Genomic DNA, 18,454 nt, shown 5'->3' with positions numbered 1-18,454 from the left:
GCTAAATAATTTTCGTTCCACACATTCATCCGCGCATTTTCCATCTACTCGCTTTTATGTCTACAAGCATTAACAGGGTGTCGTGTTGGATTTGTTAAGACTTGGAAAAATTACATGGCGTGAAGGAGAAATTAAGAGCTGGCAGATTATTGACTTTGAAAATTGATTAAATAGAACGCGTATTACAAATTTTATTGTATAGATTATTTTTTTAAATTAAAGTCGAAAAAAATTTTTAATTATTCAAATTATTTAATTGTAATTTTTTTATTTTTATTAAATTAATAATACAGCATATTTCGGAACCAATAATATGTATTTTTAATAAAAATATTTTTTTAAATTTGCAGTCAATTTTAATTCATAGCAAAAAGTGAAAAACTATGTAGATCAATTTATTTGACAAAAAATTATAAATTAAAATGTTTACTCATTTGATTTGTTTCTCTCTAGGACTTCTCATTATATCTTTTAAAATTCATTTATAATTCAAAACAGAATTCATTCATATATAATTTAATCGTACAATATCGAGAATAATTTGAAAAATTAAATATATAGAACATGTACACAGAAAGAATATATGTATGTATATATATATATATATATATAATACAGCACATAAAATTATTAGTAAATTTTTATCTTAATTTCTTGAAGTATGTAACTAATTATAAGACAATGGAACTAAGTTATCAATTGTAACTGAAAAAGATTGCTTATCTTGAAATAATTTTTTTGACACGTTTCACATTCGCTACATTAACTCATCCGCGATAATCTTAAAATTCTGAAATAATGCAGCAATATATTACATTCTAGAAGCAAAAGTCGTCAAAGGACGATCCTGGGGACTGAATGTTGACCGCGATAGAACGTCTGTTTCTTAGTGCACTTACCGGAACCTTGTCGAGTGGGAACAGACTTATTCTGCTGGCTGACAATAAAAAAATAGTCTGTTCAAAAATACCAAGAAAAATGTTTATTCCTTTCAGCCTTCAGATTACGATATATCCTAGAATACGCGAAGACGAGAGAGAAAACAGGGCCTTTTATAAAAATTTTATGATGCTCGTGCAACCGATCGTCTATTCCTGCAATGATCGACTGTTCGCATACATACATATACAATATATATATTTTAGCAAAAAAGAAAGAAACATTTTTGTAATATTCTTTGATAATTTAATTGATTTTGAATAAATTTATTTACAATATTTCAATTAAATTAGACTATTTTAATTTATTTTTAGTAAATTAGTTTAAATTATTAACGTAAATTCACGCAATCTACAACTCATACACAAAACGGATAATTTTGAAAACAGAACTGTAAAATTATAATTCATTTAATTGTTCTTTATTGCGATAAACATAAGCTGAATTAATTGTATGCGATGTTTTACATAATTCGATAAAAAAAACTTTTTCTACGACATAGTTGAAAAGAAAAGCGAGATAACGGAATACAGGCTGACATTTGTCGGATGAATGTGCATGCGAAAAAGCAATTTTCGACCATTTTCCTGACGGGAATAAGCCGTGATGAGACTGATTCGGATCGCTAGTCGTAGCAGTGGAACAAATGGATCCTAAGTATATTAAACGCAATTCGTTCGTTTCGATACGATACTGGGATCGCCGGTAATCGAATCTCTTCTCGTTTGCGCAATTTTCTGCTTTCCGCCAATTCGCATCCTTTCAATTAGATGTTAATGGTCGAGTTATCGAAATTATCCTTCCCTAGATTGTGATAATATCACGCAAAAGGTATGTACGCATGCGAATGTGCACAAGAAATATTGACTCGCCGTTATTGCTATACATATACCATATATTGTGTTACGTTATGTTACATTTTTGAAAATAATAGTATATAATTATTATAAATAAATAATTTTTTTTATTATGAATATAAATCTCTCTGTTTAATATATATAAATTTTATTTATATTCGTAATAAGAAATAAATATATGAAATTCGCAATTGGATGTACGATTCTGAAAATTCAAATAATTTAGCTTTCTTTTCCGAAAGACTGCTTGTATTCATTTCTTTCGTTATTTCCGAATCCCAGATTCATTTTAATAACGTAATGGCATGAAGATACTAATAGAAACTCAATATTGGTATTGCAGCTAGTTGCACTAAATTTAATAAACCACCGCACCGATCCATATACACGTACATGAGTCGATCATCAATGACCCGCGCCAAGATTCACCGCCACACAAGCGACCGCCGAGATTGGTAGCAGGCAAACGCGATGTTGTCCGCAATTTCAGGTCACCGTCACAGGACACGTTAACGAGAGAAGGGTGTAGAGTGTAGAGGGATAGTTGCTCGGAGAAGGAAAGGAGGATTCATGCGCATATAAAGGAGATATCCGATTAATATGGCATAAATATCGTTTGAGACGGAAAAACGAGAGATGATGGAGATAAAGGAATGGAGATATAGGCATATCGATAGATAGTGAGAAATTGTATAAGAGGAGAAGAAGGGAGCGACATTTCACGGCGCTTAATGCATGACAAAATGAGTTTACATTGGCCACAAAGGGATGGCAACGGGATTAGTATAGTAGGGCACACATATAATGAAGAGTTTGGTAGAACGGATGTGTACGAGGGGTCAGAAGGATGGTTGCGAACGAGGCCGGGAGAGGAGACAGGGAATTCGACTGCATAGGCGACTTGGAGTGGCGCCAAAGGCAATATGTATTAGCTATCGCGTATTTTGATATTCAAGCCAAAGCAGATTAAACACTATAGCGATCCTGTAACCAGTCCGTCAATCGTCCCTCACCCGCTATTCTTTTGCCCCGCCAGGCTTTTCCTCTCTGCGCACCCTTTGTATCCTAAATCGCTCATGCCGTGTTCTTCCATACATAATGAATGTCAATTCGATATGCCTAAGCTTTTACGACATTTCGTTCAATGAACACAGGAATGCGGTCGCATTTCGGTTGCGGGTAATGTGCGCGTAAATTCGCCGAATTGGCCCGATTGAGTGGCCCGTATTAGAGATTAATTATCGAAGTGACCGAAATTATTGTCTCTTGTAGCATTCGTAGAAGGCAGTTTGCCGAAAATGAATGCGATCACGGATTCCGCCATGCTCAACATGCGGAGTTCGAGACGAAATTATAAAGCGATAATGATACATGCGTGGATATCCTTTGTAAAGATTTGTTAACTTTTTATAAAATAAATTATAAAAATAAAATTAAATGGGAATTGATCATAAATATTCCTTTTATAAAAGTAAATTAAAAGTATCGTTTTTTATTTTTTTAATCTAGTCTTTTTTTATATTTACTTTTGAAAACAGTTTCCCATTATAACTTTAGCATAATCGCATCGATATTCTCGCATTCATTATAGACATTAAAAAAAAAAAAAAGAAGAAAACAATTTTATATCCATCGAGAAATCTAACTCATAAGAGTAATAGCACAATTTTAGTACTGATCTTAAAATATTTTTATTATATCTAATATTTTAGTATCTTTAATGTATCTCCTGATAATACCAAATTAAAAAGAATATATAATCAAAAAAATATACGTAACATTTAAATATCTATATGAAAAAACAAGATATGGACACTTTTTATCAGTTCCTAGAACTAGAAAATTAATAGACTTCATTATACATGGATTCCATGGATTTGCAGGATTAACACTTTCCCTTATTCTGTCCCTTAATGAATATCACACCATTATTCAATCTAAAAGTTTCTTAATTAAGTTGAAAGTTCATCTAAGACTTTAGAATTGAGTGGGTTATAGAAATTCGTAAAATTCTACTGCTATTTGACGAATAAAAAAGAGAGCAAAGATAATAACGTGACGCAAAAAAAAATTTATTAGATTCTCTTACAAACAGAATATTTTATATATTTTCCTTAATTTCCCTGTATCTGTGATAATTGCAATTCTAAATGGATGAAAAAAAAATAAAAATTAATCTTCGAGAAATAAAGATAGATTAAATATTATGCAATTAATGTTCGAAAATTTTGTATTACGAAATATCTTTGTTTATCTTGTTACCATTTAATTTTAATTATTTTCATTTATATGATTGTTTATTAAAAAAGTAATTAGTTTAATATCATAAAATTATTAATTAAAAAATTAATAAAGTTTGAATAAATTTAATGCTAATAGTCGGTTTCTTTCAATTTCAATTATTCGTTTATGCTCTACCAAGCAAATATCTTTGTTCAGCGTCAATGAGAATGCTTCAACGAGACTGTCCACAATGCTGCATTACCAAGACTCGCGATTAAACCAACGAGCATACCGACGTCTTTCATGATATTTCAATTATCTAACCCGCCCAAGTGCGGTTATCTATTCGCAAAGGAAGGGTGATGTTGCAGTTGTTCTATGACAGTCGACTATTACAACCATATCAATTTGCTCAAACGTAATAGTTGCATTTCGAGCAATTAATGCGAGGCGCGTCTCTAGTTTCTCTTTTCTACAAAGCTTGATCTGGCTAAACAACAATATAGAGATAATATCGCTAATAGTTAGCATTCAGCACATTTAATTTTTATACACCATCTCTGTGAAATTTTATAATTTAAACAAGTCTAACTAAAATTTAACGTAACTGCTAATTATTTATGAAATTAAATTGCAGAAGTGCAAAATTAATTATGATATTGAGTAACAAGACTTTAATAAATATGCTTCTATGCATATTATACTGGATTAACATATTTATGATATATGCTAATGTGTCATAGCAGTTTCTTATTCCATAAAGCATGTTCTCTGTTTGTTCTTTACGCTAATTTGCAATGTTGGCAGAAGTTCCTCTGATATTTATAATGCGTATGAAAAATTAATATAAAACGTATAAAAATATTAAAAAAGCCAAGATATACGGTAACATATCGTAGTACATCATATTGTATTACATTAGCATATCCACTAATAGCGAACGCTTTAAAACAAACTTCTGCAACGAACAATCAATTATACAAAAAGATTTTCGCAATTCTACTATCATCAATAAACGCATCTTTTGTCGAACGAGATGCGGCCGACTATCTATGCCGATTTTAGTCATTTTGGTCACTGGTTATTGGAATCTAAATCAATTTGGTCAGGCCGTTTGATTTACTAGTAATTACATATTGAGAGAACAGATCGCGCTTCCAGAATGGTCGACAATATATTGGCGGCAACTCGTACCCGAAAGTCCGATTCGCCAATATGCAATTCCGAATGCAACTGTTACCTCTCATTCCCTCCTTTTCTCACAAAATCCACCCGTCTATCTTGCTTTCCCTCATTCTATTTGACGAATATTAAGTGGTTTTCGGGTCTCGCAAGCGCGAACAGTATCGGATATACCATGGATACAATCGAGTAACTAGAATTTATTCTGCATGTAGGATGAATGCGATAGATATATGATTCGCGATAAATTATAGTACAAAAATGACAACAAGATTGATGCAGGATAGATGTATTCAGCACGATTTCGTCTTTGCCGCCAGTATTTTTATCATACGTGGCGAGTAGCTCAATTTTTTAAATTCAATTTTAATAATCATGTGCATCAACTTATCTACACACACATCTCATAATTTTTTAACATTTAAAAATGCATTAAAAATAAGAAAAATGGCTTTTAATATGCTATTTCTTAATTTTTATTTAAAAAATATATTTTTTATATTTATTAAAAAATAGGTATTTTCTCATAAACAAAAAGATTATCAAAATTATTACGTATATCTCTCAACAATGCAAAAACAGAAGCGATAATATCACAAAGAAACCTTCTTCTCATATCTTTTAAAAAATAAATTTAAAAAAATATATGTTTTATTATATATTATTATTTTTATCACGTTTCTTTCAATCATTAAACATTGATAATAAATTTTAAATTATAATAGTGAATATAATCAAAAATTATTAGCTACGTTTTTTTTAATATTTATTTTTTTAAATGCATCAATAAACACGCAGCAATTTAATTCATGAATAATTTATCACTTAATAATAATTAATTTTTTATAATTAAATGCATATAAAATTTATATTTGTATCGATTTTATTCAAAGATAATGTCAAACATGTTTATATTACAAATATAAAAATTGTACTTACGTAAACTTTTCTGGAGAATCTGTCATTTTTATCACATCTCTATTGCTTCTTCATATAATATATCAAGGTTTTCCATGTTCCTTTATACATATTTTTGTAGCTATATAATTTTATGCCGATATTTATATATTAAAATCCTTTTTATAAATGTTAAATTTTGAATAATACTTCTACGAGAGATCATATTTAAAAAATAAAAGCATAAAGAAAAATTGTAATATAATATGTTAAATATTAAATGTAAATAAATGTAAAACAATTTATTTTCATGCAACTATATTCACAATTTAAAAAAGAAATTTAAGTATTATAACATTAAGTATTACATATATTATAACAGATATTTATAATTCATTTAAAAAAATTTGATAATTAATCATATATTTTTTAATGAATTTAGAATGTTTTTTGGTTAATATCGAATGTTTTACAATTAATCTAATACTTTTTATGGTTCAACATAAATTTGGGAATTTCTGATTTATGAATAAAATTAACAGTAATTATTTTCAATCAATATCGATTTGCGGCCGCAATTAATGCCTTTTTAAGATATATTAAATGATAACAATGAGATGTGACAAAACAATGATGTGTCGAATTATTAGCCAGTTTTATCACTGATGCCTAAAGAGAGATGACCTGAGATCCAAAATAAGAAACTTTCCTTGCGATCAGTATTGTTATCAATATGAATTTTTCATATTGTTAACATGTTTTTACAAATTATTTTTCTATATAAATATCTCATTTTAGAATATTCTATTAGAATTATTTTTAATGCAATATGTATATTAAGCATTATTTCAATAAGTTTTCAATATTTGACATGTAATTGATAAACTTCGACTAATTTATAAACAAACTGATTAATAAAAAATATTTTATTTCGCTAAATGTTTATTAGATCTCATGTCAATTAATTTTGTTGCAAATATATATAATATAAAGTCAAGTTGTAAATATGGATAAGCTATGAAAAATTAGGATAAAATTGCATATTGTAAAAATAAATATATTAATAATAATTAATAGTTTTATATAAAATAAACTAACTTTTAATTAAATAAGTTAAAACGTTATGCAAATTGTAATATCTTCTTTCTTTTATAGATATTTTTACATATATATGTATACATTGACAAACATATCTAAATATATTATTTTATATGTAATAATTTATAATATTTAACCCTGAAAACAATTTTGTATAGGGAGCCAACGAAGAGAGCACAATTTTTTAATTTAATTTTATTATTTCTAATTTAAAAGAAAAAAAAAATTAAAAAATACTTAAATATTAACAATTTCTTTTTGTATCGCATGTTCCATATGTATTAATTTTATTTTATTTCATACAATACAATCATAAACACCTTATTCTGATCTGCATTGTCCATAATACATAGATTATAAAGAATTTATTATAAATTTATTATTGTGTATCACATGAAAAGAAAAATTCTCTTGAAATATTCCATAAAAATATTTTATTCCTTATAATTAAATGTATTGATGCTCTTCTTTTCTTTATATTTTATTATTTATCTAAGCGATAATTTTTCAAAAATTCAACTGATTATAAATTTTCAATTAAAACTGTAAATATTAGAATTGTTTAAATAATATTATTATTATAGTCTCATAGCGTGCATTCTTAAATGTTCCTGAAATTCTTGCGTCATATCTTGATAAAAAATATATATAGACATATAATTACAGATATTCCAGGGTTAAATTTTAGAGCCCTAATCTGTCTTAGCATATCCATTTTAAGACGATAGATCTGTATGACACGTTATTATAATTTTCTTATCATGCTATCCATTTTAATACATTTTACAATATATATTTCATATGTAAATCTGATATACAATATATAATTTTCATAAAGATCCATTATCTTAGATTAATAAAAATAATTAGATACTCACCAATATGATGTACAACAGTTTAGTTGTAGTGGAAACGTTGATCTGCAAAATATAAATATATTCAATTATAACAACACCAAAAAGGATTAATATTTCAAAAGATCATTACGCATATCGAATTTTTTAGTAATGGTGTATGTGTGTATTATACATATATTTCTTAAAAAAAAAAAAAAAAAAAAAAAAAAACTATTTAAGAATATTTCATATATATTATATTACACAATAATGTGCAAAATTACACACAAGTTATGCTATGCGACCATTACGAAGACAAACAATTATAGTTTTGCAAATAATAATACATAAACAATAAATTACCATTAATTATAATTTTCTCCGCCGCCGCCCGATATCTTCCTGGCCTCCTCCTTCCCTCCTGCCCCTTTGCCGCTATTCCCTCGTAGCAGTCATTAAGCACGTTAATTATTGCCATGACAAACGCGCGATACTTTAATTTAGCACTCCCGATGATATTTACACACGCGACGCGCACTTTATTATTCTGCGACGAAAGAATGATGCGAAATACGTTCGCACGATTCGTTCAACGTACGTTACGCCTCGCGAATTAAACGGAAAATAACGAATCTCGAGCAGAAGGAAAGCGTGACCAACTTCACGCGCGCACGTCATCACCCCGCGGCGTCGCTGCACCTGTTGCTCCTACGTACACTTTCTCGATTCTCACTAACAAATAATATGTGCCCACTATCTTCTAGTACCGCATTCAAAACTATGAAAGTGTATCTATATTTAATAACTGAGGAAATATCAATCCCCCTAATATGATAAAAATATAGCATTGCCGATTATATCGCGCGATAGACTTTGCCCGAATAAATTTCGCGAAATATCACTTCCAATTAATCGCTGACATACAAATGTTAGATTTGTGTATCGCGCAATTAATAAATATTTAAGTATGAATTTATATATATATATATGTATATGCGATTTTACGTACTGATCATACGACGCTATTTGCCTCGAAGCCCATTCCTTTCGTACGCGAGTTGTGCTGTTATTTACCGTAAATGAGCGTCGATAAGGCCGGTTCTACAATAAGTCGTATGTCGTTAGCCGTAAGCAAATTGACCAACCACGGTCAATTTTTTTTTTGAAATGAACTGTGATTGGTCGATCTCCTTACGATTAACGACATACGACTTATTGTAGAACCGGTCTAACTACGCGCGATACGACGTATTATGCGGCGTCTACAATAGAGATTTTAAGCCCTAAGCCTTAAGAAATTGACCAATCACAGTCGAGTATTCTTCTCATACTTGACTGTGATTGGTCAATTTCTTAAAGCTTAGGGCTTAAAATCTCTATTGTATACGCCGCATTATTGTCGGATGTAGGAGTTTGTAATTACGCACTTTGATAGACGCTTATTGTAAGAAATGATCGTGCCTCGCATCTCGTAATACTCCTCGCGATCGCGTCTCGAAAGATTACGCGACGAGCGACGAGCGACGAGCGTCTCCGTCTACTGTCTACTGTCTACTGTCTACGCACTCTATCCCCCCCTAGTCGCGCGAATGTAGTCACAGCGTCACAGCGATGGAATGTAAACAGTGGCGCGCTACACGTCGCAAAAAAACGCGCGCTCGGCGGCGCTAACATAAACATTGTCGCCACAAAATATTTTCGCGTACTATCGCTATCAATGTATTGCGTATATACAGGGTGTAAAAAATTTAACAATGAAGTCACGAAACTCCTGTTTTATATCGTGTAGAGAAAAATAGTATTAACAAAAAATGTTTATTTTCGAGTCTTTTATTTCTCTTTAAAATTTTGTCGCTCTAGTTATTTTAAACTTTGTATATAAAAGAACAGAACTGGGAGATGAACAGCGTCTTTTAATAAGTACGTATAGTCGCAATTGTAAATAAATTTATACTTTAATTTTTGTAATTGTGTAATACACAAATAAATGTTCGCGTCGCAAATATTTCTTTGCTTACATTTTAAATTTAAATTAACTTTCATGGACGGCTATATTCGCACATGTTGTATTTATTTTGTAAACTCGTTAACGTCTAAGATAATGCCTAAAGTAACGATTAATTCCATTCGATTGAGAGCATTATCAAAGCCTAATAAAGGTATTATTACTCGAATTGTTTCAATGAATTTGCTGCAATAGATATAAATATATATATAAAATTGTGTGTGTATGTGTGTGTGTGTGTGTATTTATATCTATGTAACTCTGTGTTTGGATATTTATATAGGTATCTTTTGCCTCTATATTTAAACTGATTTATGTATCATCCAGGTTTTTTTTTCGTTCTGTAACTAAATATATAGATACAAAAATGGGTCATATAATAAGAAGCTCGGTAAAAATCGATAAATTTTTCGCAAGTAGGTTAAATGCTTTATGCTTTATTAGAGCACTCTTGTGGTTTTCATCATATTGTGCCCTTCTCGACGGTACGCATTATGCGCAATATGCAATTATGTGCCTTTGCTGCGAACATAACTGTATAACTACCACCGAGATTAAAGTGCTCATCAAGAGATATATCTTGTGACAATTATAGTACGTGCTATGTATGTATGTATGTAGGTTGATGAGATCTTCACGTGTTAAATATTTTCTTTTTAAATGTAAAGTGTTACCGTCGAACATTAACATTTTTAAGAATTTTAGATTTATTATATTTAAGAAAGAAAATTGTCGATTCGAGATATCATTATATGAAAAATTAAAATTTACAGATAGTCAAGATAAATTATTGAGTCTTTATCATTCCGCGTTTATTTTCCTTCTACACAAAGTATTACTTTAACATAATCAAATCTTTGATATAAAAATTGAGCGAATAATTTAAAATTGACGTTTTTATCGATGCCAATAATAATCGTGGAAAACCAGAATATATTACTCACAACGTACAATTCGGTTTACGATACAAAACAGAAATTGGCGGTTGTGGTAATTGCGAGATATTGAAAATAGGTTGCTTCCGACAAGAGTTATTCCATATAATCTGTCGGGAAATGCAATTGCCAAGCCATTGATTTGGCTTTCATTAAGTTTACATAATAGCATAGAATAAGCAGTGAACGCTTGAGATCTTGTCCATGCTATTTTTATTTTTTTATATCTCCATTAAAGACTTAATCTTCCGAAAGGTAATAATTAGAATATATGTATAATCCAAAGTCATTTCTCACCTTGAAACGTCGACAGAATCTCGGTCACGAAATGATCCTGCGAATATCTTTGCAAACTATCTCGATAGGAAAGACTCTGCCAAATGTCAGGCAATAACGGGATAACGTGATTACATCCGCGAAGGTAATGTCGTACAAGTGAGTCTCAAATCGACAATGGCTTTATCACCACCAGACGAAACGGCAATTTAATTCAGAATTCCGCATCACGGGACGATAATTGCTGCAATCGCGGAAGGTTCCTAATTATCATCGGAACGCCAATAAACAAATGAAGTAAAAGTACGAGAATTAATAAAGTGCAGCAAGAGCGTAATGAAATTTTTGTCAAATACAAAAATCCGGGAATTTTTTTAGAATCACTAGCGACAGTCTTGGTCATGATACACAATATGTGTTCGAGCGATCATAAATTTTCCCTATTAATTTCTCGTAATTGATAATCGCAAATACATCGGCGGATAACAATGATAATCAACGATCGTGGTTCTTGTTTGAGTATTAGTATGATTTGTCTTGTTAGCGAATATTAATTCACGAATTATTTTGATATATTCGAATCATTTAAATTTGGACAAAATGTAATTTTTACACAAATCATTAGTAGTATATTAATAACATATCGGCACATTTTGATCACAGATATCCATCAAATTACGATCTGTTGGTAACAAAACTATATGGTAATCAACCGTTTGTCTGCTTTTTGCAAAATGTTTTTAATAATTGAAACAGATATTTTGCAAGCATTAATTTTATCTCATAGTAATTGAAAAATTACTTTCAATGCAATTCATTCATCATTTTATTCTATTTTTATTAGATCTCTCCACGTAATTTACACATTGATTAAAAATTTTAAAAATTTTGAAAAATATGTATACAAGTAATAAAGTGCTGAAAATAATGGTGTGTGTGTGTGTGTATAAATGATGATAAATAAGATCTAGAATTAAATTTGTATGATTTAAATTTTTCTTTTCTAAAAATTTTAATGTTCTAAATGTGCTATTAATCAATTTATAGAAGAAAAAAATTCGCAAACTCTGCCAAAGTTCCGTAACATTGTAATACACATGCGGTATTAAATGTAAAACCGGGGAGATTGATCGTATGGATGAACGGAACGAGAATAACGTTTGCATTACAAAATCAATATGCCCGCGTGATCTTTTACCTCATACACTCATTTATTACTTTCTTGTTTGCCGTATTTCGTGAACGCGCACGTTAAATGAACGTTCGCACAAAGTAACGTAAATGACCGACCAATTTTTCTGTTTCTCAACATTGTTCCGCATGTATAATTTTTGTACAAAAATGTAAACGACTAAACTGCACGATAACGCAATGTAAAAAAAAAAAAGACACGGTGGCTATTTACGCGAACTTAATGACGGATCTTCTTATAACCTGACGATATTCAATTAAAATGTTTATATTGTTTCTTGGTTCAACGCATGTGATAATCCTATATTATTTAATTTTTTTATATAAAAAGTGTGAATATAGGTGAGGATTTTTTACAATACTAGAGAGATTGCATATTTAAATTATAAATAATGATGTGTCAATAAGATTTGTGACAACAAATTGCAATACGTTAGACCATAAGTAGGTCGTTATCGATAATGAAAATCCAAGCAAAAATTCATATGCGCGTTCAGTGCGTTCTTTAATTTACGCGATTTATTAGCGGCAAAAACAAAACGAAAGACAAAACACCGTTTGTTATCGATGACGATAGCAGCGGTGGGTGTGGCACTGTGGATACTGCGCTGGATGCACTCGAGATGATTTTGCAGGATAGTGAGTACGAGACGAGTGATATAGAGGGTGGATTCGAAAAGAATGAAATAACGGATTGGGTTGCGGCCAACTGGCCATGTTCCAACCAATCCTTCGTCTTTCGGATGAGACTATATTATGTATACCATTCAACCGCCTTATATTCGTAGAATCGCCCAGTTGCATCTCATTCAAAATTATATTTCTCTGTGAGATTGCAACTAGGGGGCAAGAAGGGAATAAGGCGTGTAGAATGAGCGCGAATCGATCAAAACGAGAGTCTCGTGACGTTTTACATCGAGCGTTTGGAGCTGAGAAATTATGTTCGCTCCAACTGGATACAATTACGCGCACGAGAGAACTTCGATGGCATATTTTGTAACTTCAATGCTAGAATTGAGTATCTCTTAAAACGTGTATTTACTTTCGCCGTTAGCGATTTTCAAGTCAAGAATCGTGTCTCGAGATAGAATGCAGGATGAAACTTCTTCCCAATAATCTATAGGTGCGTAGACTTTTCGTGCAACCTTTATAATGCACAAATAATATTCTTGAAGTTATATATTCTTGCATCCCGAGATATTCGAGAACTTTCGGATGTTGAAGAAAAATGTTGATAGAAAAATATTCCATGAACTTTAACGCCATTCAATAGTTAGTACAACTTTTGCACTGATTCAATACTTTATTACCACATTCTCGAATACATATATTCATAATCGCACGTCTAAGCGATTTTCATTCACGATTATGCTTTCTCTTCAGACGGTGGCTCCCAAAGGAACGATTAAAAAAACAGAAAGAATAAGGGATGATGGTATATATATTTCAGAGTGGATGTGAATCGATTCGTAGGAAACTTCATTTCGAGATCATTTCATTAAGAATTCCAGAATGGTACTCGAGACATTGCTATCGCGATAATGGGTTCATCCTTACGATAAGTAATACGGTGGACGTGGTGGAGTATCGAGTGAACTCGATGTAAATGAAGGAAATTCGATAGTGTTGATATTGTGAAAAATTATACTAATCATATAATTTGTGAAAATTTACGTTGTATATATACATTTCTATAAATTTGTATACATTTCTAAAATTAGATATAAACGGCAGCCTTTTTTATTTATTTTTTATTGCAATTCATAAGATTATTGTATAAAACAATTGCAGAAATATATAAATCACAATTAATTACAAGAAACAAATATTTACGTATAATTTTTAATGTGTGAATCACATCTACTATTAATTAATTATGTGCGTGTGCTTTTTTTGTGAGATATAACTGTCATTGTTATTATTTAATTAATTTTGTTAATAAAATTTAGAAAAAAAAAATCGAGACTTTTGTGGCAACAGAATTACGTAAATATATACATACAAAACATACATACAAATATTAACATTACTGACTAAATGTATTGGATAAGTCACTCACCGGAAGCAAAATTATCAAACAATTAATATCAAATTGTAAACTTTAAAAAATTAGAGATTAATTGATAGTGAGTATAATAATAAAATAAGAAATGAAAAATAAATTATTATATTAAGAATTAGCAAATAATTATTATAAAAATTGTTACAAAGAGATGGAAGTTTTCAGAATTATAATTAAATATGCTTTCTCGTTGAAAGTGGTATTATTCATTGATGTTATTCCCGCGGGAGAGACAGGGATAGTAACGCCTCGAGAATGAACGACTCATCTCGATTCGTGGAAATCTCGTGACAATTTCATTAAATATTCGAGAGGGAAAACCTGAGGTTACCTCTTCTCATTATTAAGTGGAGCCTATCCGGAATTGTCAGAGAATATAGTCAAAGTGTTTATAAAATTTTTTCTGTAGAATTGTAGAGAAGACAGCGTTGTTATTTTATTTTTAAATTACAGGATATATGTAACAATTATTTTATGTATCGTAGTTATAACGTAGTTCTTTACTAAAAACAGATGAGTTTTGTATGTTTCTCCAAAACTTTTGGTAGACATTAAATAAATCTAGGATTTAACAATACTTTTAAATTGAATATGGCACGGAATTACATTTTCTCAAATAAAAGATGACAACCAAGTGAAAATGTAATCTAGTTTAGAAGAATCTTAAATTAAAATCTCTCACAGTGTGCTTATTCTCATAATATTTGCGCTGTCACGCGAAATAAACAATAAGCTCACGAAGAATTTCCGACGAAGATGATTTTAATAATAAGATAATTTTAATAATAATGAAATAGTTTTGTTTCGTTTTTATTATTTTCTTGAATAAGCTTCGATTCATTTCAAGATTACATCAAAATAATGCAACGCCAACAAAATACGATGATGCTAAAAGGCTCAGTGTAGCCTCAGGAATTCCGCAAGCGAACTTTTCTTAAATCTTTCTCGTTATCACACGAGGCACGCACTCAAGGTAAAATACTCTATTTTGTAGAATGTAACACGGTTTGAGTGTACCGACCTATCCTACAAATATTTTCTCACCAATGTGAGCTCGTATACGTCTGATTAAATAAAGAAGATGGAATATATCGCGCGTATTATTAAGAAACTAAATCTATAGTATAATAGAATTTTTTTATACATTAATATCAAACTAATTATCTAAGGTAAATTTTTCGATTAATGATTCTAAGTGCAAAAAACAGTTCTCGTACTCGTTGATAGGCTTTACTTAGGAGTCAATAAATTAATGTAAATTAATTTGGAGTTTCATTATTAATTATCATATTAATTTAAATATTTGGTTGAATGAATAGCTACTATATTATTCTAATTAACACTTTGTATGCAGTAAAATCTCATTTGCGCGCATTATTAAATGTGCGGAGAGTCAGTCATCATAGGCAGTTGTTAAGAAATTTAAAACTTTTGGCTAACTCCAAATTAACGAAATAATCACGACGAAGAATGAAGCGGCATATGATGAAAAAAATGTAATTAAACTATTTAATCTCATGTATTTTTTGTGATTTGCTCTAGTGATGAAGAGGATTAAATATTTTTTTTTTATAGCGTGAATATAAAAAAATCAATTCTTTGAGAAAAGTTGCAAAAATAAGTATCGCGTCAATTGGCGTCCGAGTGTATAGGAAAAGTTGGCGTTTGTCTTGTTAGTTAACGCAAATGGAACGTAATCGAAAGGGGTGTAGGACAAGCGAGGTAGGACGTCAAACGCCTGGGATACATTCGTCCATAATTAGCTCCTGCTAGTCTATTCGAGTTTACTTTAACGTGACGCCCGCTTGGAAGTTTAATCGTATGTCGTTGTAAGTTGTGATAAATTCGAGTAGAGAAGGTACGAGAATTTGTTTTTAATAGACATCTTAAGTAAGTATACAATAATGGAATCGAAGAGAAAATACTTTCCTTTGATGAGAAGATTTCTGATGTATTCTTTCCACATTTTCCTGTGATTAGCTAAGAGAGTTTATAGACCCTCCATATATATATATATATATATATATATATATATATATATATATATATATATACAATTAACATGTTTAAATTAATCTAATTATTTTTATGAAAAAAATGTTGTCTAATATCACAATTTATTTAAGACTATATTTGCATATTCAATCTTGCAATTGTGGGATAATATGAAAACTCATCCTTAAGCTTTTGGACGAGAAACTGAATTTTCTGTAAGAATTCTCTTCCACAAACTAAATTTTGAAGGATTTTCTGCAAAAGTAATATTTGCCCCTTCGTAGTAATTTATTTTACTGCACGAGATGTCAGAATATATTGCACACTTAAATGCCACTCCACAGTTACGATGGCGGCTCATTTTTATAGCGACTATTTATTATCAACATATTTTCTGAGCATGTGTAGTAAAATTTTAGAACAATTAATCATCGATAGCGCAATATTTAATGAACCTAAATTAATATGTCAACATCTATAAATATAATTTTATATTAATAAAATTGTTACTATTATAAATTTATCTTTATTGAGAAAGTCTATTTGAATTTGTTGCAACTTGCAAAGTTATATTTATAATTAAGATATTATTGCATTATAGCATTATATTTATTTACAATATAATTTTTGTTTACTATTTTATTTATTATAATAACGGCAAAAGTATGCTTTTTGATTTAATAAACTAGGATTGATTATATAGAATTAGAAATATGTCGTTACTTTCATACAATAATTATGCGAATAAATGTTAAAACATGCAAGATTGAATTCGTTGTATTACATATTAATTATAAAAGAGTAGATAGTCGTTGCTTCCCTTTGTAAGCAGCATTAGGGACAACTAAATTATCTCTAAATTATTGCAGAGAAGGGATAAACCGACGGGTTTACTTCGGGGACATCAGTGCTCTGATATTAGGTTTTATGCTTACATGTACTGCAATATTGTTTAGTCTCTTGAGTAAGACAAATGTTTCACACGTATCCAGGAATTATCTCAATCGCGAAAAATGCGTTTGACATAATAGAATTAAATAAAGAACTTCTATAACTACCGCCATTGTGATGTAACAGGATTACATTAATAGTAAATAACTTTTCTATAAAATAAATAATAAAAGCAAATAGAAAAAATATAAAAAACAAGAAAGAGAGAAAATTTATTTTCAAAAAATATAATCAACGTAACAAAAAATATATTTTTCCAAATGGTCTGTTTTTGTAATTTATATTTTTTAATGTAAACAAATTACAATAAAATAATTATATTTTTATATCGTCTAATTTTTATAGAGCATATGTATCAATAATTAAATCCAATTTTATTGCTTTTTAATAAGACAAATGTTTAAGCTTTTTGAAAATTTATAAACTGATTTAATTAGTTTTCTCGTCTGCAGTATCGAAACTACCGATTAAATCAGCCTGCTACATTTTATCACGGAAAGATTAACGTGAATCGTTGCTTGTTACAGCGCCGACGAGGGCTTCGATGGTACTTATCCCACGAACGTCGTCGTAAAGAACAATGGAACCTGCTCATACATACCGCCCGGTATATTCAAGAGCACTTGCAAGATAGACATTACCTGGTTTCCCTTTGATGATCAGCGCTGCGAGATGAAATTCGGCTCCTGGACGTACGACGGCTTTCAGGTGAGCATAAGGGATAGACATTACCGGAATTGGGTCAACCAATCGTCATTCCCTGATACATTCGCTCGACATTGACATCGAATTTACGAATTTTCCAATCTGTCGGAAGCACGTCGGCACTTCTCGTCGAAACGTCTCGGGACGCGGAAATAATTTAAAGCAACGACATCGAAGAGTTTGATTAGCGCCTGAGAGCGGGCGAAATAGCGAAAGAGAAGGAGAAGAGAGAATCTTCGCTGTTTGCCAATGCGAGATTCGCTCGCGAGAACATTCCATGAAATTCCTAAGAACAGAGTGGA

At 30.4% G+C, this 18,454-nt stretch overlaps 2 protein-coding genes across 10 annotated transcripts in view; one reads left to right on the top strand and one right to left on the bottom strand.

Annotated features, from left to right (window-relative positions):
• The window catches only part of Zir (dedicator of cytokinesis), a 169,258-nt gene extending 159,686 nt beyond the window's left edge, over positions 1-9,572 (bottom strand). For 2 of the 6 annotated variants that reach the window (XM_070306386.1, XM_070306390.1), the window contains exons 1-2: positions 8,396-9,328; positions 8,075-8,116 (exon numbers count right to left, since the gene is read on the bottom strand). The gene's annotated coding sequence lies outside the window, so the exon portion shown is untranslated. Of the gene's footprint in view, positions 1-8,074; positions 8,117-8,395; positions 9,329-9,459 lie in introns of those variants that run through there. The other 4 variants (XM_070306387.1, XM_070306385.1, XM_070306388.1 and 1 more) reach the window with 4 other exon arrangements.
• The window catches only part of LOC138938969 (nicotinic acetylcholine receptor alpha7 subunit), a 170,381-nt gene that overhangs the window by 139,117 nt on the left and 12,810 nt on the right, over positions 1-18,454 (top strand). For all 4 annotated transcript variants that reach the window (XM_070306393.1, XM_070306391.1, XM_070306394.1 and 1 more), the window contains one exon: positions 17,975-18,155. In XM_070306393.1, the coding sequence (XP_070162494.1) occupies positions 17,975-18,155 (181 nt within the window). The remainder of the gene's footprint in view (positions 1-17,974; positions 18,156-18,454) is intronic.

This window comes from Polyergus mexicanus, unplaced genomic scaffold (assembly GCF_030449975.1).
Source record: "Polyergus mexicanus isolate NDT 795.1 unplaced genomic scaffold, iyPolMexi1.0 SCAF_13, whole genome shotgun sequence".
NCBI lineage: Eukaryota > Metazoa > Arthropoda > Insecta > Hymenoptera > Formicidae > Polyergus > Polyergus mexicanus.
Note: the sequence above shows the minus strand (reverse complement) of the source record. Positions and strands in the feature narration are given on the sequence as shown.